General features: G+C 33.9%; 2 protein-coding genes across 3 annotated transcripts in view; one reads left to right on the plus strand and one right to left on the minus strand.

The window, feature by feature from the left end:
* The window catches only part of LOC111044540 (tubulin-specific chaperone D), a 42,987-nt gene extending 41,469 nt beyond the window's left edge, over window positions 1-1,518 (plus strand). Inside the window, exon 18 of the mRNA XM_022329717.2 lies at window positions 150-1,518. Within this exon, the coding sequence (XP_022185409.2) occupies window positions 150-428 (279 nt within the window). The 3' untranslated portion in view covers window positions 429-1,518. The remainder of the gene's footprint in view (window positions 1-149) is intronic.
* A 3,284-nt stretch (window positions 1,519-4,802) lies between these two features.
* Window positions 4,803-26,117, minus strand: part of LOC111044538 — a 328,058-nt gene continuing 306,743 nt past the window's right edge. For both annotated transcript variants that reach the window (XM_039434207.1, XM_039434206.1), the window contains 4 exons: window positions 21,814-22,004; window positions 11,359-11,559; window positions 10,038-10,203; window positions 4,803-8,905 (listed from right to left, as the gene is read on the minus strand). In XM_039434207.1, coding sequence (XP_039290141.1) covers window positions 8,461-8,905; window positions 10,038-10,203; window positions 11,359-11,559; window positions 21,814-22,004 — 1,003 coding nt within the window. In that variant the 3' untranslated portion in view covers window positions 4,803-8,460. The remainder of the gene's footprint in view (window positions 8,906-10,037; window positions 10,204-11,358; window positions 11,560-21,813; window positions 22,005-26,117) is intronic.

Here is a 26,117-nt window from a genome sequence, read left to right on the forward strand (position 1 = left end):
ACTAGTTGTTATAATTTGTATTTTTAATCTATTATTTTATTAATTTCAAATAAGGGTACTGTAATTCTATTTTATAAATTTAAATTTTTGAATCAATAATAATTTTTTCATTCATCTATTTATTAAATTATTTATTTGATTTTGAACAGGTCAGAGGCGACGTGGGCAAAAAGGCGTTGCGACAACTAGGCCTATTTCTGAGCCACCAGAAGTTCAAGTGGCTTCGCCAGGCCACGGCCAGCAAACTCTACGAAGCGCTGACTATGCTAGAAGGAGACAACGACATCGACGACGATGACCTTGAGAAGGTGATGACCCTGTTGAGTGACACCGAGTGGTCGACCAAGACTGACGATGAACTGCGCGAGGCTCGAACCGCGTTCTATGCGCTTGTCGGAGTCAACTCCACTACCGCAACGAAAACTTAGCTGTGATTCAAGTTCATTCAAGCTTTTTCTAAGTTTATCTCTTAGGTCCGTTTGCACAGTTTAAACTAAATTTCATTTCAAACTGGATTAAATCCGTATCAAGTATCGTTTGTTATAATGTGTTTCATTTTGAGTTTAAGCCAACAGCTGATTAAATCGGGTTTAAGCTCTGACTGTACAAACGGCCCTTAGAGGTATACACTTGTCTACCATCATTGTGTTATCGATGTTCTATTTTTTATTCTTCTGTTCACTTATTAAGTGACAGATAAATAATTGTAATATACAAATCAAATTTTATTCTCTTCAAGAAACAGTTTATAAAATAATGCAAAACTACAATAATAATAATAATACAATACTCATTATGATCGAGAGAGAATTAGGCTGAGGCCAAAACTGTCTCTCTCCCAAATTTTGATCAATAAATTAATGTTTCCAAAATAATACGGATATGATATTGATACGGTTTTTGTTAATTAATGAATCGATAATAAACGTGCTAATCGACAGGGGCGTAACAATTTGCATGTGATTATGAATGGCTTGAATGCACAGTCAAGCAGGAGACAGGATATTCATGTTGACTCCAAGTTGCACTCCCGAAGCAGCTTAGATCGGTGATAATCATCAGTCAGCTGTCACTGTGCGATCCAGCAGATTTAATTTTGTTAAAAATTAAAACTTGTTTGTTTAATATTTGTTAAAAACTAATTTTGTTTAAAATATGAATCTAAATGATCAAGACACAAGTACGTAGACCAAATTGTATACATCTTTTAACACTATCGTACCCAACATAAATCACACCCAAACGGACTTTCAGGTACTGCTTCAATTATTGTCACAATCATTATTCATCATTATTGTCACATATAATGCATATTTTGTGCCACTTGGGCCATTTGAACAGTAAAAGCTTACTAATATCTTGTTATAATAATAACAACTTGTTATATAATAACAACTGCTTTTTAGGCAGCCGGGACCGACGGCTTAAGGCTTTGCAAAGGCTAAAAATAAACTTTCTACTGGTGATATTTTTCAAAGTTTTTCGATTAGTATATCATCAAGCTATCAAAATGAAAAAGTTTTCTCAGGAAAACATTTTTTTTCCAAACATTACTTTTTGAGATATGAGCGCCTGAAGTTTGAATTTTTGGGACAGAACATTTCAAATTCGGTAAGATATAAATCCATGAGATTTAGAGGATGGATTCTTCATGGTATTGTTGATCTAGTAAAACAAAAATTTTCTAAAAATATAAATTTTTGAAAAAGTGTCACGTTATTCTTTATATTTAAATAACGATTAGCCTCCTGCTTGGCATCAGTCGGTAAAGCATGAGATTTGATATAATTAGGTCGTGGTTTTCTAATAGTATTCAGTCTTAAAAAATCTTGATAGGCCTAGATATGGGCTTCTCCTATAACTCTTGTAATTCAATAAATAATAAATATATATATAAATATGATACTTATACTATAGTGTTGAGGAATAAAGAATAAATTGCACACCATGAACGTTTCATACATATATTACACAAATAATGCAAAAAAAATAAATCGAGGCAAAAATATATAAAGAGCGATAAAAAATATAATATAAAAATAGAACAATAATTGAAATCAATAAAATATCACAGGCTTAACTTTATATTCTAGATTTATGGCACGAATCATTACCATGTGCCTTTATCTTAAAATCATATGCATTCTTTTGCATGTAGCTGCGATATATGCTTGCTAATACTTGTCGACTTGGACAATTCAATTAAAAAAGTATGCTTTAAGATCAGCTTGATAAATTAGCCGCTAATAATCCAAATATATATATATAAAAATCTCTAGTACTTAGTAGATTTCTTTGTATCGAATATATATTTTTATCTCAGGGTGCAAGATTCGGCACCTGACGGAATAGGTAGAGCCATTCATCTAGTGAATTAGAGCTATAATAAATTATCGCAAATTGTATTGCAAAAAATTAAATATCATATGCATATGTTTTAATAGCCTAGATTTTGTACTTCTTTGATTTAATAGAAATTTCTGAAATATTGATCTATATTTTTCTTTCAAATAAATACCTTTAATACTAATTTTACTTGCGCAAGTATTACTCTTATTAATTTCTTAATTTATAATAAAAACCCTTTCGGCGAGCTAGCTTTGATCATCAGATTAATTCGAAGCACTAGGGCGCCCATCACTAATTCAATATTAATCACTCACGTGTCGAAAATCTTCTTGTAAGCCGCCGATGTCGATCCAACTCCATGTGGTCCGGGAATATGGTAGCCGGAATCGTCTCCTCCAAGGGGTTATAAATTTATTTAAAAATGAAAATGACTTCTGCTTCACAATAGCATCACGAAGTCTTTTAAGAAATTTAATAATTCAATTTAACTTTAACTTTTACAAAATCATTAGTAAGGTACTACGCTCTAAAATATTTGGGGTCCTCTTATGGTGGCATTTGGCTGGCGAGTTCTCGGTTCTCCTTTCTCAAGTTTTACAGATCCTATTTCCGACTTTCAAATTAGCATAAAATTTAAATATCTTAGTCCTCCGCCATTTAGGTTCAACTAGAACGGACAGTGGAGAAATTTAATAATCCTTACAGTGCTTGATTATAGCTATAGAATTTTCAGCAATACCATTTTTTGACCTTTCACTTATCAAGCTGTCTATGATATTACCAATTTCAACCTCTTTGAAAGGAGCAGCACATATTTTTTGGCAGGACTTGATTTAATTCACCGATTCAAGAGTCAAGTTTGGCTAAATTTTCAAAATTACGTAAAAATTCGATAAGAAACTAGTCTGGCAGACAAATGATGACTCATTTGCTAGGTACTCTTTTGCTTCATGTAGCTATTGTAACAGTATTTTTTCACCTTCAAAAGTATTTGTTTTTTGGTTTCTGAAACCATTATTTTCCAATTTTTTTTTACAAAACTAACCATTGCTAGTAACCTTAAATCTAGGGCTGTGAATAAGCAAAATATTAGCTGATAAGAATATAAATTTAATCCAAATGTAACTTCGCCATGAGCGCTTTTATTGTATGTAAACGAATGAACAACTAATTTCACCAAGCTTGGAGCTTGACACCAACATACCTTTAAATCACTCATATGTCCTAATATTAACATTAATGTATAATGAATTATCACTCTTAATATGTCCATTATCTGCCCAGCCATCATATATTGTGATTTTTACTCCAATCTGTCAGCATCGATTTAATTTATAAAACGTTCAAACGACAGTTTGAAGTAAAACTCACGAAAAATAAAAAATTGTCAAAATTTAATTTCAGGTTTTAAACGTTTTTTCATTAACTTTTTGGTGTTGGTTGTTTATCGTTCACGATTTTTTTGTTTTGAGTACGGTAACGTTTCTCTCATTCAGTCTGATTTTGGGGATAGTTCCCCAAGTTGCCCTCTGCAATTATTGAAATGGGGGTTCTCTATGATATTGAATGCAATAAATTTCGAGTTTTGTTTAATATGTTCATTAGCATTTGAATGAATGAAATATCTTACTTCTTTACTATTATTTAGTTTGTGATTCAATTATGTTAATGCCTTATATAATAGGTAAGATTTGATCGTTAATTTTAAATCTGTAAATCTTAATATATCATTGTTTGTATCAACGTTGACTCTTTCACCTTGTAATAAATTCAAACTGACTAATTATAATATACATTATATAATAAGTGTAATTACCGTATGCGAATTAGAGAACTAATTTATTATCATGATCACCAATAACACGAAATAACAATATTATTGTAAGTAGTTGAATAAATTTGCTATTTTTTGTTAGAAGAATCTGTTTATTTAGTACCCATGCTCATTAGATGATAAACTTGATTTCTGTTTATAATTTTCTGTGTAAAATTTACTCCGAATTGACAGTATTCCTTATGAATAACATAAATTCTCCTCATTCAACATATTATAGGCCTATGCTATCAAATTCGAGTAAATCTCACTATTCGCTATGCTCAACTGATAATTGGAAACGTATTTTTCCATCAAATAGAGCGTCAAGAGTTTATTCAAATGATGTAATGGAAGGTTTTTTGATAAACCCCTAAAACGCCATCTTCACTTCGAAATCATAGAATAAAAATATTTTTGTGAAAAACTTAGGCTAGTTTCTAATATCATTAGGTGAAATCTAATGCCTTGGAGTCTTGATCCTTGGAAAATCAAGTTTCTAGAATGAAAAATGGGGATTCCAGAATATAAGGGTGGGGAAGGAATGAATCTGAATATTGATATTTTTGAAAAACCGTGATCTCCATGAGAAAGAATAGAGAAGGTTGAGCATTCTGCTTAAATAATTGAAGACACTGTCTTTGTATTATATAAATATTTCATATTTATTTTTTAGGTACATCTCCCTGACACAAATTCGCGCTTAGCTGCTAAAACAGGAAATATCATCGTCTCACAATCGTTCAATTAATACTAAGATCAAAATAAAGTTAGGTATATTTCTGCTATTTACAAAATTATTAAACACTTAAATCATCTTATAATACAATCTGATTACATTATCATCACATTATACATAATGTACATTGTTTTTATACACAAGTAAAATTGGATTAGTTATAACAGTGAATATTTGATTACAATCAACAATAATATGTTCAAACTTATTGTACAAATTCTTCGATGCTGAAGCTGTTACATGAAAAATATATACATGACTGTCTCATTGATATTACGAGATGAAGTACAGTATTATGGATATTGAGACTTTTTCATGATTTACGACTCACAGAATTTATATATTAATAATATTCACTTTCAGAATATTGTATTTTGAGTTTTAGGGGTCAAAGTTGATGATAAATTGAATTCGAGAAAAAGATCATACCATGGTTATACAGATCATCTTCTAAAAGGGCTCAGGATGGCATAGTCGGCAATAACTATTTGAAAACTATCAATTTCGTTTAAATTTGAAATCGTTGTAGTGAGACATTCATAATGAATAGCATCAATGCTAATCATTCAAATGATACCGACTGTTTGAAGTGACTTCAATACCGTACAGAGTTCAATTTATTTCCAAGAGATGATCATTGATTTTTTACAAACAATTGATGTTCAACAGCGAAGAACAACAGAGGATATTTCAAGGTTTAGCAACTGGAAGTGAGATTGTCAGCATTGGTTGAATGAGAAGCATTGATGCTATTTATAATGAATGATGACAGTTTCAAGTGATTCTCACTGTAGGAAGACAGCTGCATAATATTGAAATTTGATTTCTTCGAAACCAACTACATTTTAAGGACCATTCAGTTTGTTTCAAATCTTTCAGCTACGCTTTCAAAATGTTTTCATGTGGATAAAATTTTGATGTTTTTCAACTGATGGTCAATTTTCACTAATTGGAGCAATCTTATTGAAAAAATATTTTTCAAATGAGTAAATTCACATTCTAATAAAATAATAAAGAGTGGAGTTTGTGTAGTACAGTTTCAAATATCTTTCTAATCATATGAGCATTCATGTTTTAGTTAATTTGTCATCCATATAATTAGTCAATTTCAGGCACTAATTTACTATATCCTCTCGAGCAATTCATCAAAACAGATCTATTATAATCTACTATCAATACAATCAACACATCACTTTTTCAACAATATTCTTCTTTGTCAATCAACTTTATAAATAATGTTCCTCATCGCTTAAAATCTCTATACAGGAGCCATTCATATACCGACATGATCCTTTCTCATAAAAATATACAACTCTGCAATACTGTAGCACCATTCTTAATATCGCTTACCATAGTGTTTCTTAAATTCAGAGATGGTGTATTTTTCCATAACATTCAATTTTCCTCAAAGCTAAATGACACTTCCCAAGAAAATCCCATGAGAGGTACCTAACAACTGTGAATTATACTTGAAAAAATATGTGATTATTTTTGATAGTGTTAGAAACTATATGGTATTTTATCATTCTTGGAGCTCCTTTTAGATAAATAATTCTTGTAGAAGAAAATGAATTCAAATTTTCGGTACGTGGTTGGGGGTATTCTCGTGCTTCCAAGATATAAATAAGTTTCATTTCAATTGAGGCTCATAATATGTAACGTAGTCTCTCAGAACATGAAAATTGTCAAATACAATTGAAAAAATGGCACTTCAACTTGGATTATTTTTATCTGTATTTGAATATTTGGAACGGAAATGGATTTGGTTTGACTGAAGAGTGGATGAGTTGAATAACTGCTTAATATTGAAGAATTTTAGCTTCAAATTTTGTCTTTATTACAATGTTTCGATGGAGCATATTGACTCGATCCCTATATATGCAACGAGAGCACCTTACTGATATCAATAATTTGGCTAATACAAAAATATCAATATTTTTACACATAAGACTAGCTTAATTAGTTGTACTACTAACAATTTTCACACATTTCCATTGATAGCATTCACATTTCTTCATGAATGAGCCAGCACAACATAATAGTCTATATACAAGACTTATTTACATACTATGGATGATTGAAATAATTTCAAACAAAATTACAGTATTAACAAATTTGATGTTCATTGACAAATTAAAATCAATTATAATAATAGTGATGGATTTACAAGTTTGTTACGAGTAGATGGTGTGTATCAAATATTCTATGGTATAATTATCATGGACACAGTAGTTATTGATAAAGCTTTTTATAAAACTTCATCGGCAAGGTTTGAAATATACTAAATACAGGATGAAGAAAGATCAAGAAGTGAAATCAAAATGTAGTCTAGTTTTCTAAGGACTTACTTTGGAAATACAATTTAACAGAAATTGATGGTGAATCATTCAAGATGAAACATCTTAATGATTCACATCTCAATTAGAATAATAATTAGGATAAAGTACAGAAATTAAAAAATAAGCATTGTAGGCCTGAATTAGAAATTCTATTCTAAAATATATTTTTCTCGTTTAATTTTAAACTAATTTAAGCGAAGAAAATAAGAATTCGTTGAATATTTGTCTTCAGATTTTGCTATCCTACGAACCAAGAAGAAAATTATATTTGAGCATTTCCAAGCTTTAAACCATCACATAATGTATAGTAGCATTCAAATAACTTGGCAGAAATCAATAATTCAATAAATATTTTAAGAGATTTATCATCTCTATTTAGGAGAGGCTTTCATCAGAGAGTCGTTTTACTCTTACCAACTAATGTAACATATTTATACAATATGGATGATTTAAAATGTGTTTGTAAAGACCAACTATATGACAGAAATCCGACCTACATGAAAGTAGGCTATGTAGGTACTGAAAGTAGGCCTACATGAGATATGTACAAGAAAGTAATAATAAGCCCTACAAGTTGTTTCTAAACTGAAAATAGGGCAGCAATCTTCCCTAGTATTTATTTTTTTTACGTAAACTAATTAATGATTCTGATAAACTGATCATAAACAATTAGATTTGATTAAAAGTAACACGTGAAGTAAATTAGGCGAGTAAATATAACAGTGGTTGCCAAGTTATCTTCATACTACAATACGTGCTTTTTTATTTCTGTATAATACCACATGCTGAATTCAATGATATAGTATACTACCTAATGAATGTCAATTAAAAATAATTGTTAATAAACAAGGACAAAAATATACTATACAGATAAAGAACATAGAAAAAATCAACTGATTTACTCCTGACTAAAGAAGGAAGCACAGCAACCAAAAAATCTTCAACAATGTAAGTTCATTGTTGAACTTATGTTCTCGATCTCAAAAAATGAACTGGCTGACTTGAAGAAGGAAGCACAGCTTCCAAAATATCTTCATGTAAGTAAGTTGAATTCCTCTCATGTTCTCGATCTAAAAAGTGTTTTCTGTCCTTATTTATTGTGTAGTATACTAGTATGTACTAATAGTATACAATACAATTTATACAGCTAGTATAAAGCTAAACCAAATCTTTGTAACGAACATCTGACTGACAGTTGCATCAGTATGCCTGGCCCAGAGCTATAGATGTGCCAGAATCTCCATTTCCGTATCCCTACTACACTGTCCGTCATCAGAGTTGCCCGAAATAGTCACGATGACCGGGCCCGTCGACTGGGAGCTGGTCTGCACAATCGTCACCAGGTTTGAGTCGTCTTTGGGAGCAATAGGCGAAAGCGCCGTCTCGTCACCGGGAGCCAGCTTGATGATGGGTTCCGATTCCTCGTGATGAACGGTGATGACGTTGACAGTGGGCGGGGTGACGGCTCCCGCGTCTGACGTCATGCTGAGTTGCGAGGGGTCTCGACTGTGCGAGCTGAGCGAGTGCGTGCCGGGTTCGCAGGGTCCGTTGCTTCGTGAACAGCTGGTGCGGGAGCGGTAACTCGGCGGTCGGCTGTAGTCCGACTGTTGGCTGGCGGCCATTTGGTAGTGAAGCAGGTCTCGTCGGTTCGTCACGATCGGCGCTCTGCAACCGGAAAAGTTATGCGTAAATTACTTGCATTAAACTTGTGCATAACTTGGAAAAATAGAGATATAAGTTCATGAGTTCATCTCATAAATTTAATAAGTTCATCTCATAAATCTGATAGACTAGGGCCCGGTTTCTAGAACACTTATTAGATTTAATAAACCATTGAACCTATGACTTTAATGAAGCTCATTGAATTTCATGGAACATCAAACCTATACATTCTACGATCCATTAGATTTAATAAGTGTCCTAAAAACCGGCAATACAGCCCTTTCTTCAAGACACTTTTTTCTTTAAATTATGCCTTTCTCAACATCTCAAGTTTTGTTGTCTATAGTAGGCCTACTCTAGAAAGTATCTGAATATCCCTAGAATAATAATCATCTCAAAAAAATATGATATCAATAAAATAGAATAAATCATTACTGTGTAAAATAACTTAGCCTAAAAGTAACCCTAGAGGAATCATCTCAAAAAATATAATATTGCGATTGGTCGAAATAATTCAATAAACCCATGCAATAATATAGGCTTAGTGCCAGTTGCAGAAATGCCGGTTAAGTTCTAATCGTGATTAATTCCATGAGAACCAATCAGAGAACCGTCTTTTCAGAAAAGCCTTTCCTGATTGGTTCACGTGGAATTAACCACGATTAAAATTTATCCGGCTTTTGTGCAGCCGGACCTTAATGTTACAATACATACGAGACAATGAGAGTGAGAGCACACAGAGAGCCATTCTGACTTCTGAGTCTCATAATCGTTAAACTAACGATTAAAATTTAACCGGCTTTTGTGCAACCGGACTTTAATGTTACAATGCATACGAGACAATGAGGGTGAGAGCACACAGAGAGCCATTCTGACTTCTGAGTCTCAGCGGTCTTATCTATAGTACATAGAAGGCGTATATCATCCAAAGACCGCTCCCTGTGTGCACACAGCTTGAGACTTTGAGAAGAAAAAAGAAAAATCTTCGAGAATATTCCACGGGTAGTTTCTGTCAATACTACAATTGAGTTGCGTAAGAGAAAAATCCTACCTCTTACTATTATATTATTCATCCCCGAATTTTGATTGATTCAATTTTCATGAATGGAGATTTTTTAAATTATCAATCAATTACCTGAGCAAACTACCAGCCTGCGACCTGTAGGTAGGAGGAGGAGACATGCTATTGGTTGGTGGTGTCGAGTGCCTGTCCAATAGCAGCAGGCGCAGTCGGTACTCTTGCATGGATGCCTGGTAGGAGGGAGGAGGAGCTCTGTACTGAAACTCCGGGTACATCATGGCTGAAAAATGGATAAATTTAAATTAATGTAAAAAAATTCATTCCAGAACAACTAAATGAATGGGTTACTCTGGATATAGATTATATATTATTTATGTCTTCATTATAATGAGATTCACCTCAAGCATTCAGGGTTCTTTATAAAATAACATTATGATTCCTAACCAATCAATGCTGAAAATTTAAATTCAAATATACTGAACAGTGAGTTATTAAAAATCATTCAATCAATGATAAAACCTTAAAAGTGAATATCACTGTACATTAGAACCAATGAGGTGAATTAAAACCAAATATTTCTCAAATATCTGACTGCTTTACATCATTGTTTTTGACAGCACAATAAAAACATGTCTGAAAAATGTGAATTCCAGACATTACATCATTGTTTTTGACAGCACAATGAAAACAAGTCTGAAAATGAGAAATGGAATACTAGAGAATACATAGAGAAACGGATATTCGTTTGTTACTGATTATAGTGAGATTCATTTTAAACTGACAGCATTGCTTCAATCGCAGCATACATTTTAATTACAAAGAAAGCTGACAGTTCAAAACGAATCTCAATTCATAACAGTGTGACTTTTCAAAGTAAAAAGTAGACAGCAAAAGTCCACAATGTAAAGCAGCAATTCGATTATCACCACTATACACTTTACTTGAAAAATCATCAACCTGTACATATTATGTGTATGTTCATGATTATACAATGTGATTCTGAGTTGGCTTGCTGTTAATACATCAATCTTTCAATTCTCTTATTAAATTTATTCATTCTACAAAAACAGGTTTTTTTGTTCTCCAAATTCAAGAAACAAACAATTTTAATACATTATATTCTTGAACAAACAAAAATAGCATGATTATGGAATGCATAAAAAATATTTTCTTTAGATTAAGCTGCTATTGGAATTTCAAGTTTTGACGATAGATTCAACTACTTCTTCAAATATTCAGTTTTAAACAAGTTTTTTTTTCGAATATTAAACACTTGAATTTCAAGCAAGTTTCCATCGATGAATAATAATATTAAATTTACTTTCTGACCACCATTGATGATTAATAAATGAATGTGAATTTCATAAATAAAAACTGTAAAACAGATTAAACAACATAATACAACGAATAAATCTAAATAATATTTATTACTGACCAGCGTAGGGATGATGTGGCCTGCCATAAGAGGGGGGCAACCGGGGCACAAATCGTCGATTGGGCTCACTGGCCCCTATCTCGTCAGGCCCCCCCAGACCCAGCATGGCACGACACGACAAGCCCCCCGCCCCGCTCCCGTCACCGGCCCCTGTCAGTCGCCATGCCGCCGCACTCACACCCACCAGCACTATTCCTACACCTGTCAACAAAACCAATGCAACATTAATAAAATTGATAAGTATGCATTTAGAGAAAAAAAAGCGTATATTAATTTGTTGCAATACAAATATTCAAGAGAAAATCATTTTTCATAAAGAACAACCTGAACTAGAACACTATATGAAAAGAATTATTATTGAAAAGCAGTGAACTCTATACTAACTAGTTAGTATAGAGTTCAGTGATGAAAAGTGAGAACATAGCCTTATTCTTCTCTTGAAACTTCTATTCATCAACATTCGAGAGAAAGACATTTTTGGCGATGCCTGTTGTTTTCTCCCTATTATATTATTGTATTATTAGTGATTGTCAATAATTGAAATAAATTGATAAATAAAAATATTGTCATCAGCTCATCAACATGTACGAGATTATTATACCAAAGAATTAAAAAAGTAGGTATGCATCGCACCAATCAGCATTAAGCCAACAACCTCTAATTTAAAGAATTCCAACACTAGAGTAGGCCTCCCTAATGTTGCTTTTTACTATAGTTTTTTCATCGCGGGTGCGATAACATTGAATATTTTCATTATTTTCTTATAAGTTCCGAGACACACGATGCGTTCTAGCAGACGAGTTGGCACGGCAGGACAGGAAGCTCTCCAATTGGATTGGTGTATCGAGAATCAGCCAATTGGAGAGCTTATTCCTGTCTGTGCCATCTCGTGTGAAAAAACGCCTCGTGTGTCTTGGCCCTAACATTCTCTTCTCTTCAATTATATTTTTATATTCTTCGATAAATTTCTTATTTGAATTCTCATTAAATCAAATTATTCGAGTGTGCTTCTTCATGAGGTTACCTTCTCCATTGCAATAACTTTTAACACAAAACATAAAACTTTAGAGGAACATGTTTCGGAATTTTACCAAAATTGCATGATTTTTTGTTCTCCATACATGATTCACACACACACAGGTTTCTCTTCTTCTTCCCGTCTATTCCTCCTCTTTATCTTCATACCTATTTCTTCCTCAGCACTTTTCCTCAATCCTATCATCCGTGAAGATATGACTCGTCGTGACACCGGAGAACGTTGAGCTATGCAGCGTCTCCATCACTCCTCAATCAATCCACTCACATTCGGACCATGGAACTCTACCTATATAGAGCTCATCTACCTAGATATAAGGATCAATGCCTGTTCGAACATGTTCTGAATACCAGATTCGGGGTGCCAGCCGGTCTCACGTGACCTTGATCGAAGAGGAGGCGCTCTAAGGTCAAGGTCACCTCTTCTGCCCGCTCAAGGTCGACTCAAGCTTTCAGCGGCCGCATCCGTGGGTAGGGGCACGCCCCTATAGTCAGAAACTGTCAGCATTCCTCAAGAATAACATCAATGCTACCCATTTCCCCATTACTGACAGTATAGCATGAATCTCACTATAGTAATCAAACAACAACGAATCAACATCTGTAGAACCGAGTCACTGATTCATGCACACCTGTTATTCTACTTGTGTTTTTCGGAGCAGGATCTCATCTTGATTCTCAAAATTCATCGTGTATTTCCTCGTAGAAATAATGATATATCGATGATAGGTTGTGACGTCCAAATCAACTTGATTTTGATCTCAAATACATGAATATAATGTTGTTTTATACAAGTTTTAAGATTTTGTGATTCTAATTTATGTTCACCAGGAGAGGAATCACCTAGCTTTCAAAGTGATTTCCTCTTTCCTGATAGAAATTGGTGGTTGTTTGTGGAAAGTAAACCCAGCTTACTATGCTGAAAGTTACACTTTCAATCTAATATGAGGAGAGTCTTTCAATGAGAATAGAATGAAATTTGAATAGAATTATAGTGAAATTTGACAATATCTTTGTTTTCTTATTATTGAGAATAGAATGCTTTCAATTCAATAAGGAACAAGAGATTCAATGCGTTATCAAATTCCCAACATGATTATCCTATCGTTAGATTACTTTGTATAAATGGATGAATTGTTTTAAACCGAATACCGGAATCAGAACCTATTAATAGTTCTTGACAAACGCCATTTAATTAATCCCTGAATACTGTTGACTGTTGAGTATTTTCATAACAGTATTACTCCAAGCCAATAATAGTTTATCACTGGATGAACTGAAAGTGCAATCCACATAGAAGGTGTTAAACTTCGCACTTAGGGCTTGACTTGTATTTATGTGTCGACCTGATATTAGTGGAGTGAATAATTATTCATCTGCAGAAGTGTAGTGCGGTGCCTAGCAGACAAGGTGCGAGGCAGAGATTTTAGTTACAGTAAAGTTTTGAGCCTCTGATGAGGAGGAGGAGGAGGAGGAGAGAAGGAAAAGCTGGACTCTGTCAAAGTCTGGCCAGAACGGAGAAGTTGCAAATAATCGAAGAGGCTTATGCCAGTTATACATGGCAGTCTCATTTGGGATGGAGTGTGAAGGAGAGACGGTGGAAAAGGAGGTGGAGGAGGAGGAGGAAGTTAAGAGGAAAGGGTTGTTTTGTAGGGTGCCCCTAATCTGGGCCCCCTAGGCGCTGCACATTATCTTGATTAACGACTGGTGCAAATTGGATGATACGAGACACTTTTTGGTCTGCTATGCTATGCTGCTAGTGCTAGTAGTTACTCATCTTCTCTGCTTTCTCCTTCTCCTCCACTTCCTCCTCCTATTCCTACCGCTTCTTCTTCTTTTCCTTCGTCTCCAACTCACCCCAGAACGCAAATTAAATCCTTTTCCTGATTAATATGTTGACTGCTACGCCTCTCGAACTGTGTTCTGTTTTCGTCTCCAACTTTTTCTTTTCTCATCCTCTTTTTGCAGTTTTGATTCTCTTTTTATATGTGTCTTCTTCCCCACCTCCTTCTCTTACTTCACCTTCTTCTCTCCCTTCTTCTTCTTCTTTTCTTCTTCTTCTTTCTTCTTCTTCTTCTTTTTCTCCTCCTCCTCCTCTTCCTCCTCTTATTCTTCTTCATCTTCTTCTTCCTCCCACATTCTCCTCAATGTTTCCCCCTCATTCCTCACCTTACCACTATATCATATTTTTCTCCATCTTCATCCCCATTCTTCTCCTCCATCTCCTCATTCTTTGTCCTAATTATCTTTCATTTTCTCTAGCGTATCTTTCTCAATTCTCACTCCTACGTCATATATATTTTCTTCAAATCTTTTTCATTAGATTCTTCTTCTTCTCCTCCCTATTCTTCATCCTATTTCACTTACTTTTACTTGTCATTTTTCTCCTCACTTTTTCGTACTTCATCTTCTCAATTTTTTTGTATTCATCATCCTATCCTCTTCAATCAACTGTCTCCGATTTTATTGTTTCTCTTCGTGTCTTTCTCGTACACTTCATAGATCATCTTCATATTCCATTAAAATATCAATTCTATTTTGACATTTTTTTCATTATCTTCTCTTCTACACCCATCATCACGATATGTTATATTTATGTTATATCCTTCTGCTCCCTCTTGTTCTCATTCATCTCTACGTCATTCTTCTGATTTTGAACCATCTTCTCTTCAGCTTATACTAAACATGTCTCACTTTTTCCCCTTCACTACATTCCACTTATCCTTTTTCTCATCTATTATTTTTCTCCTATTTTATTCCTTTTCTCTTTTTATCATTTTCCTTTTTCTCTTATTTTATTTTCATTCATGATACAATATTACAAATCATATAAATATGATTGGGGAAGAACAACAGGCTTGGTCCAAAACAATTATATTCCCAAATTTTGATAATAATGAATAACATGTCCAAAAAATAGGTTATGTTTTTACTGTTGAGAAATCAGATTCAATTCTTGTCCAAAAATATATATGATCTAGAGATTTTGAATTTAGAAGGATTGAAACACCAAATTATAGTAAAATATTACACTCAATTATCACCCTTGTCCTTGTCTTTGTCAAGCTCCTTTTCCTCTTCTACCTTCAACTCATACTCACCATCCTCTCTCTCCTAATCCTTCTTCTTTTTCACTTCATCCTCCTCCCCTTCCTCTCTTCCTCTATCCCTTCATCCTCCTCATTCACCACCACCACTTCTTCCTTCTGCTCTTCTTCTACCTTTTCATCCTCTTCCTCCTCTTCGTCCACCACTTTATCCTGATCATTTACCTTTTCTCTTCCCTCCTGCTCAAACCCCCACTCCTCCCGAATCTTCTCCATCTTGCGCCTACGACTATAAACGGTTTCGCTGACTCGTCAACAAATCCAACATAAAAGTTGTCGCGTTAACGTGATTACGCACAAAACGAGTCGAGTCGCGCCGCGTCTTCTTTTTACGCCTCGACCGTCTAATGTTCGAAATCGCAGCACCCAAGCTGTGAAAAGTGAAATTAACTTTGACTTTCCCTCAGAAAATAGTTGTTGATTAAGTATTAGTTGTGAATGGTATCTTGAAAAATCATCGCTGAGAGAGTTCAATGATCGAGAGAGTGAGGAGGGAATTCTTGGGGTGAATTCCATTATGAATCATCTGATATTAATGTTTTTCACGATTTGGAATAGCTTTTTCAAAAAACAATAATCATGATTGATATATTAACAGAGGAAGATCTGAGACGGATTAAAACAGACTTTATACTGTTGTTTGGGAGAAAATATGTTTGAAATAAACTAGTGAATCCATTGAACCTTTCTGTTGTTATTATCAATAATCATCAGCAAGATTTTCTCAAGAATGGAAGAAAATGTTTACTGGGGAAATTAATTTCACTTATCCAAAGATTTGTTGAAGGTTTGAATATTTTATTTTTTTGGAAAACTTCTGCAAATCGCAATTTGAACTGAGTTTAATTATTATGATTTTGCAGATTGTTTCAAAGACGATTTTGATCTGTTCAAGTTGAACAAAACTTCACTGTAATGCTTGATCTGATAAATGATTTGATAAGTTGGGAGTATTAAAAAATTACAACAAAAAATTAATATCTCTTAAGCTTTTCATGTTGTAATATTTTATAATTATATCAAATAAAATGTTTGAGTATGAAATTTATAGCTATAGGATGTTATATCATTGTATTCAAGTCACTTATAAATGTCTTGCAACAATATTTTTCATGATCAGGCCTTGAAATGTCTAGAAGCAAATGTAACAAGTCGTCGAGAAATTGGAAACGATGATAATTTATAGTCATATCTATTCAATAATAATCTTCCATTTCATGAAGGAACAATACGATAACGAACGTAATCCATCAAGAGAGACTTCATTCTCCACAGAGATCAGAAAATCATATACCCTACACACTATCACTATCACCAACCACTAAAAAAATAGATATCCAACAAAAGAATTCAATACAGTCCCTATATTGCTTAGGTGAATAGATTATTTCCATACCAATAAATTCTTCGAGAGATAAATTCCTCACATGCTTGCCGCATGCTTGAACGGAGCAAAATGTATTACAGGAAGCGAAAACTGCACTATCGGAAATAAAGATTTTCCGACGATAGAGACAAATTTTTCCGGCGAATTTTCCTTTAAAGGCACATTTTTCTCTCGAAATTTCCTCTCAGCGCTAGATAGTGACCTGTTTTCATGGGGATAATACAAGACACGTGCTGCGATAACAACTGCCAGCTTAAATTCTGAGCTGTTCTTCGTTGGAAAACTTACAACTTTATCAACGGCAACAGGGATTTTCAATCAATTTTTCCTCTCGCTAACAAAGTTTTTCACAATTCTTTCATCGATACGTTAATACTTGCTAACAATCTCACCTAGTTATCACTATTGTGTTCATTTTAAAATGAAAATACAGTTTATTTGCATGTTTCTATCACCTAGTAGCTATTAGATAATGAAATATACTTAACAAATGAGAATTTTCTTCCATGTCTGAAAAAAGGTAAAATTATATTCTCCACCACGAAATAAGATTCTTTAGATTCTTTATTCTAAGATTCTTAGATTCTTTAGAATAGTTTATGCTCTGGAAATATATGAAAATATATTTTTATTATAATAATTCTTCTTTCTCTATATTTTTATTTTGAATTTGTATTTCAAACTGTATAGTTTGTGTTTTTGTGACAAATAAGTTTTTCATTTTATATTTATCTATCTCTATCGAGAATTGAGAACACTGGAGCTATATGATTTTGTTTGATTCGGAGTTGGTGAGTTGATGAATTGAGACTATTTTGAAGGAAAAACGCGAAGCTTGAAGAAATGAGAAGAAAAAAATTCAAGTTGGAAAATGAATAAAAATTCAGAAATTTCAATGGATCCTAGAATATCCTTGAAGTCACAAGGAAGAAAAACGTGCGGCATGGAGAAAAGAGAAGGAAATTCCAAAAGAGCCAAGAGAAGAAAATGGAGGGGAAAATAGGGAGAAGGAAAGGAGAGAAATTTAGAGAGAGTATGTGAAAGGGTGGCAAAATCCACCATTAAATCCATGTATAATGCGTCCGGGAGTTCAGCGCTCACATACGACATACACATATGGAGGCTGAATATTTTTTGGGAAATCCTATCATCTCCGGGAAAACTAGACGACGCGACTAATTGCAGTTGAATTGGAGGAGAGAGGGAGCCGGAAAGCGCTCATCATTTTTCCCGTCATAAACGCTTTTCGAAATAAAAAAAAAACAGCTCCCACATCGTTAAAATGAACAATGATTGCTGAGTATTACAGGAAGGGAGACCATCAAAGCTGGCAGATGCATCTGAGATCAAAAATGAGATATGCTAAAATTTAGCATTCGTTTTGTTGATTTCGGAAGGGAAATATTTGCTAAACCTAGTTTGAGAAGGGAAGAAATATATCTACGGAATCTAGTTTGCAAATGGTAGGGAAAATCCAGATAATCAAGCCATTCATTAAGTTAGCTGTTGTTTCCAGAAAGAGAATATTTGCTCCAAGAAAATAATGAAATATCAACGAAGTCTAGTTCAGAAAATGTTGTGAAAAGAATTAGCGAAATTTAGTTTGAAAACGGTACATTTGCAAAATCTAGTACGGAAACGCTGGGGAAATATTTTTAAAGAAAAGTTTTGGATTGGATATGAACTCTTTGAGCGGAAATGAGTTCAACTGAGTTGAATTGCTTGAACAGGATTTGTGATTTTGATCAAATGTAACTGATATAATATTTCCCACATTTGAAATGGGGTATGAGATACTCTTATAATCAATACATTCTCAGTATACATATAGTTCAAATAAATTGAAATCATGATTTTGGGACACGATTTTCTATTATCCAATTGACAGTATTTGACTTATTGGCCTTTATTGATTTATTGATTCATACAATAAGTACTTGATAGGGAGAGAAAAAATAAGGTAGCCTTGTGCTATTCCTCTCCCAAATTTATATAAGGTTACACATATTCCAAAATAGGTTGAGTCTTGTAGTTGATCACTTATTGGCCAATAGGATACGAGAATACTGAGATACCTGTATGATGATCTGATGATTCAACCATTTTGAAACAGGAAATAGCCAAGTCCCTGTTTGAAAGAAGAAGAGGACTTCTATCCTCTTCATAAGACATGATAGTTCAAATACGAGATTACTGATTAATGACGGCTGGATAGAAGCAACGGACTTTTTGAATTCAGGCTTAACCAATAAGATCGCGAGAATTCTAAAAAAATAGAGTTTAGCTAATTAACTGTGAGAACGATTCGTTTGAGCTGTGCAAAAAGAGCCGTTTGAGTTTATCCAGGTATATTAGTGAATAGGATAACACAATATACGTAGGTTTCTTAGTTGAACTTCCATAATTCCGATTGCAATCTACTTTCCACATGAGGAATCACAAAAATTTTACCAGTAAAAGTTCATTTGGCAAAACTTCCGACTCGTAACACTGGCCTCTATAACTCCCAAAAACATATGAACCAACAACAGCAAAAAACAGCGTCGAAAGCACAAAAAGCAAGATGAATCATCACTTCCGAACACATATAAAGTCGCACAATTCTTGCAAAGAAATAAAAGAGACAGAACACCGGGTTCGGTCTCACTACGACTGTGTCATTCCCCTATTTCTTTTGCTCTACTCCGAGAATTCCTACTTTTTTATTTTCAGAAATGTCCTCTGGCGAACGAGAGGACAGACAATATGACAGAGATAACGATAAAAGTAGACGAAAAAGATGTTCGGATAAAGTTTTCCTCCTGGAATAACTTTCAGCAGTAGAATATATTTATTTTCTTACACACACATATATCGATAGCCTAAGCGGCTTCTCGTATTAAACCCACCACTGTTATGAGAAAGCAGCTTTTCCCCCCCTCTCACGACACGATACCCCTAAGGGGAGTTCAACCACGCATACACAATTTTCTTCGAGACAAGTTTTATTTGTTGGAAACTAATGCTGGAGAAATTGGTTTTCTGATTTTGAAACAGCTAAACTGTGGTAAAGTTTGAACTGCTTTTGATGAAGGAAATGCTAGCTGTATGGTTGGATAGATCGATACAAAGTTTTGCATATACAAATCCAGGAACATCAAAAGTCGAAGAGCTGAGAAATAAAAAAATTATAAGTTTTGAGAATGTCTTATTTCTTACGTAGACTTTACAGTAATCTATCGATTCTGGATTCTGGAGTTAAATTAAAAACAAAGTAGGAAAAATCGAAAATCCCGCAAGCTGATTCAAATATTTCAATTCTAATGAACTCAGATCTAGAGTTTACCTCGCTAATTGCTTGTCAGGAAGAACTTCGAGAAAATTGAGCAGTAACCTACTTGACATTTCAAATTCACTTCACCTCAAGAAATGTGCCTTTTCTTCTTCAATTCTCAACCACTCTTATTCATGCCAATTCAAAATCAACCACTTCAAAATTCTGAAGGTATTCATCATTGCTTCATTAAGAAATCTACTTATTCAACGTCATGAACGAATCTCCATGTTGGAGTGAAGAGTACAGTATTCACATTGTCTGCCAATGATTATTGATGAATGATGATTCGATTGATTTGGAAGGCTAATTTTGGAACCTCTTGAATTCCCTTTAGTCGAGGAGTAGGTACCAGAGTGTTTGAACTTTCAATTTGCGGGAATGGAATTCTATCGATATTATGAATATTTGAATATCGATATTAATAATAATATGTTGTTTGTCTACTATTGTATTCCGTTATTTTGTCAACAGGGAGTACATTAAATTATTGACCAATAACCTAATGATAATTTACTGATTGATCAAATCAATGTGAACGATACAGTAGTCGTCACACGTTTTCTAAACTGATACTCACTACTCAGGATTCAAAGTTCTTGCACAACAGATCAAGAAAAAAAATTTGGATAAACATAGAATATTATGAATAAGAAAAAAATGGAATTGTCACTGCCATTCATTTATGGAGCCGTTTCTAAGAGTCTAGTTTCCATTTGATTTTGGGAATTAAAACTAATGTTTGTTACATCATTCTACCATAGAGATACAAAACTCATAGTGCTTCTGTCATCTCTACTACACTGAAAATTGATAATGGTGTACCTGATAAATGAAACTAGTTTCTCAAATTGTTCAATAATTAACATTTCTGTAACAATCACGAGACATTTCATGACAATTTTTATTCAACCTTGATTACTTAAACATATTCAATACAACACAGTGAACTTTTTACTTGCAATATGAACTATTTTATAAGAGAACCATTAGATAATCATTATAGAATTAATTTAAGAACTCTCAGTACAACACAGTGAACATTTCACACGCGATATGAAGTCGTTCATTGGAGAACCATTAGAAAATTAGTAGAGAATTATAGAATTAGTTGAAGAATTTACTTATTCATTCTATTAAATTCACATTCACATCTATCTTACCCTATAAATCAATCATTTATAAGAAACTCAACACAAATAACATATTAATTTTATTTGTTTGATTGTATGGTGAAATGTTGTGGTATTTCTTCATAATTGAAAGGATCTTTCAACATTAATTTCATATATTTTATAAAATTTATATTGTAGATACTAAAAGAAAATATTTAAGTTACTTTCCCGGATTTTGATAGGATAGTATTTCACTACATGGAAAAATCCAATATTCTCCACTAGAAATATACTATTTTTTCCCACATGAATCAGAGAACACAGAATAGAACTACTCATCAATATTCAAGATAATATAATACAGAAATAATCATAGATATTCAACACCTCAGTTATATCACGGAATAGAACTCAGGTCACATCACCATCTAGCACAAATTGTTGATAGAAATCTATTATAATGATCTAATCAGTATATTATTGTTGTTTTTGACTGACCTATGATGAGCAGTGCGAGCGTGAGATGGTCTCGGCCGGCAGCCCGTGTGACCAGCAGTAGGGTGCCGACAAATGCACAGCACAGTCCAACCAGCAGCACCAGCAGCATCAACCAGCGAACCGAGGCAGCCTGCGACACCACCACCCCGCAGCATGACTTCGGCTCCTCGCTGCTCGCGTACTGACGTGATCTGAAAACACAAAAATGTACAATATTAGCTGAATTAACCGATAGATTGCAATGACTAGAAGATTAAGAGAATGAATAGGATGTAACGAGAAATCAGAATATTTGGTATATTATTATATATTTGGTATTTGAAACATCTAAAATATGTCATCTTATTTATCTCTTTTCTATATGGGGCTCACTTGTAATATAAATATAAAGAACATAGAAATGTTCAGTACTATGTTCAGTACATGCTCAGTACTTTTCAAAAAAAGGGTACTGAGATTTTTATTTTCTTTATATTTATAACTAAAATATGGTTTGTATGAATATTTATGGACTGATAACTGATAATAAGTGAAAACCTAGAAGACATAACCCTATTTCGGACGTTTTAATGTTCTCCAAAAAAACTTGAGAGAAATAGTACAAGTATCCTTGGTTCTTCTCCCCCGATCTGTTTTTATAGATGAATAAAATTGAAAAATATAGATATTTTAGGAGCAACATCATAGATTACAATGACTAGATAAGTTGGAGAATGAATAGGATGGAACGAGAAATCAGTATTTAAATAAATTATTATAAGAGCAAAACCGTAGATTACTAAGACTAGAAAAGTAGAAGAAGAATAGGGAGGAACGAAATCAAGATAGTATAAATAATATAAGAGCAAAATCATAAATTACTATGACTAGTAGAGTAGAAGAATGAATGGAATGGATCGAGAAATCAGTATATAGATGTAATAAGAGAAGAATCATAGATTACTGTGACTAGAAGAGTAGAAGAATGTATGAGATGAGAATATAACATATAACATCGAAAAAATTTCGTTCAAATTATGAAATAAAACATAGAATAATACTTGATAGATTATTAGAAACCCTTAATTTACAGAAACAATACAACACTACTCTACATTTCGATAGAGCTAAACAGACAATATAGCAAGAGTCAACTTGGAACATATTAGAATAATATTAGTTTATATTTAATTATTATAATCTGTACTGAGCACACCACATACGAAACAACCTAATTTATCATAAAACTCTACAATCGTTACAAAATAGCTTAGCACAATTTCATGACTTAGCAGAATTAAACTCATGACACACACACACAAACACACACATACACACACACACACACACACACACACACACACACACACACACACACACACACACATAAGACGAAATACAACAGAAAACTCGCAAAATACAACACCACTCAACTTATCACACCTGCAATACATAATACCATAGCTCTAACCTGTTGACTAAAGTATACGACAATACTCAAGCTATAGCACTAACAAGACAGCTCACTTTCGTATAACTTGAAAAACTTAACCCAAAGTACAAATGCAATGAACATTTTATAAGTTAGGTTGAATTCAGTCAATTTTCACGGTATTGAATTGTGTAATGAATATGTTGTGTTGATTTCAGATAATTATGTTGGAATCAGATTTCTGTATTTGATTAAATATTGTGTTGCAATTAGTTGTATTTTTTATACAATTGTCGATTTTAATTTAATTTTGTTATATTCAGAGGTGTTTCATACAAATGCGCATGTTTAAAACATCAAGTTGGATTGATTTGTGTTATATATTGTGTGTTTCCTGTTGTATGTTAGTGTTGTGTTGAGTTAGCTAATGGACGATTATGGAAGCCTAGATCAGATAACATCATCATCTATTCCAGACGAATCATCTAGATTTTACATTATAGACGACTACTGTGAAGATTACACTACTGTAATATTCCATTCTACAGATAATTCTAGATGAATCCTCCAATGCATTCTGACAAAATCTAGATTTTTTTCAAGTGAACTATCCGTTTGTCTCAGCAGCCCCCACTTGTTCAACTGAACAAACTTCAACACTCTTTCAAGCGAAGTAAGCAGTTTGAATCAAACGCAAGAGTTGCTCCTCCCTCACGCTGATCCAACAGCAAAATTCCATCACAGCCCGGTTAATTATTATTTTGGGCGGCATTAGCATACAGAAGACAGGCGTAGGCCTACGTCACGCCAAGATATGAATGGGAACGTGATGAAAATGAAAGTTCCGCTGATATGTGGATACGTGACACGGTTAGGAAATTCCTTGCCGAAAAAGGTTCCATGCCCTCTGGCGTGCCTTTCGTCTTTCCTCTCGCTTTTCATCGCCCCTTCACATTCTATTTTGTTGTTCTCCAGCTATTTATTCCCCTACATTGCCTGGTACAGCAAACCTTTATGTATTATACCTCTGGTACCTCATAGTGAGATGATACTAGAGTCTCAGCGGAATGGAATAGTTTCCACTAATGATAGTTATTGTTACTCAAGGTTGTACAGTGGGATGCACTTCATAGCAGTATGATTTCTGATAAATAGCAAGAGTGCTTCAACCAATTCCGTAAATCCACAATTGATCATTTTTATGATGAACCAATTCGTAAAATTTGTTCAAAGAACGATAGAAAAATAAGAATGTGAATATGAGAAGCTCTCCGTTGTCTCCAGAGAACATCATTCATTTCCATTGTACTTGGGTGGATAACAGGGAGCAGTTTTACTAACTGGTTGATGATCCAGTAGAGTTTGAAACTATATTTATAATTTACAGTCATAAATTGCCAAGTATGTGTAACAAAATTGTTTAGAATCCATAAAGATCTCGATGTTATTACTGTATTAACATGTCTTCACTTGTCCCTTCTAAAAAATGTCCATCACGAAGAAACCCCATCTCAAGATTCGATTGAGTTTTCGGTATTATCAACATGATGTCACCAATAACAATTACTTCAATTTTACGATTACCATTCTAAATTACAAAATATCTTCCAAATTTAAATTTCAACTGAAATCTCATTAAATTCTCAACAAAATAACCACACCAATACAGTATAAGTATGATTTCCTTTCGAAATTCGTATGATATTTTCAATGTTGCAGAACATGCGTGCACATAATATTACAAAACATAATCAAATTCCAAATTACAATCAGAATCCTATTCATGTCTTGCCAAAATAATCTCACCATTAATTCACTTCCAGTAATTACTTTCATGTAATGTCAACAACATTCAACATTACGTCATTCCTATCAGAGAGTGCAGATGGTAATTACCATTATAAAAGGCTTTCTTAGATATACTGTACTTTCAAAAAGGAGGTAGCATTCTATACTCTCTGGCTCCTATAAAAAAGTTCTTCCTCACAGGACACCACGACCACGGATGGATTATCAAAATCGAGTATGGTATACATTTAAACCTATATACTATTCTTATATCGAAACAGTAATTAGCCGCCTAAGCAATAATGCACGTTCTGCAGAAAACTGAAACATTTCAGGAGACGACAGAAAAAGCGCCGGACTTTTCCGGTCGCAGTTTCAGGAGAAAAAGAATGAGCTCTCACTTTTATATCCGTGATGAAGAAGTCTCCAGATGCAGTAGTTATCCCAGACCACAGTGTCCGGCCTTAAGGCAATTATAAATCTCTTATGTTCTCCCGGACCCTGTCCCCCCAGAGGGGGCCATGGCACTAATATCCAATTAAAATGAGTTGTGGCAAGACCCGACGCCCATTAGGGATGACTCCTTTTTCCTACTCGCCCTAGCTGCTAGCCTATCCCTAATCCTTGCTTCCCTTCGTCTTCTACTTTCAAAAGCTATCCTCTTCTCTGATCCTACTTCTCCTATGTCCTTCTCACCTATCCATTCACTTCTCCAAGGTTTTATTACAGATAACTATTGTTGTATCCGTGGTTTTATCCTTCTCCTATTCTATATGTTATTCAGTTTACTATAACTTTATTCTCCTCCTATCCTTCCATCATGATTCTATCTCTCCCTCTTCTTTCACCTTCTTTTTCTTCAATGTTTAGCGATTCTTTCCTCTGTTCTCCTCCTCTTCTTTATGTTATCATTGATCAATTCTTCCTTTTCAGCCTCATTCCACATCTATTAACATACCCTTTTCACATAATCTTATCGTTCCTTTATTCGTTTCTCTTCCCTCGTATCTTCTATCTTATAATCCTATCGATCATTTTTTCTCCTTGTCTCAGTTTCATCCAGATTCGTTTCTCTTCCCTCGTATCTTCTATCTTATAATCCTAT

This window comes from Nilaparvata lugens, chromosome 8, assembly GCF_014356525.2.
Source record: "Nilaparvata lugens isolate BPH chromosome 8, ASM1435652v1, whole genome shotgun sequence".
NCBI classification, from domain to species: Eukaryota; Metazoa; Arthropoda; class Insecta; order Hemiptera; family Delphacidae; genus Nilaparvata; species Nilaparvata lugens.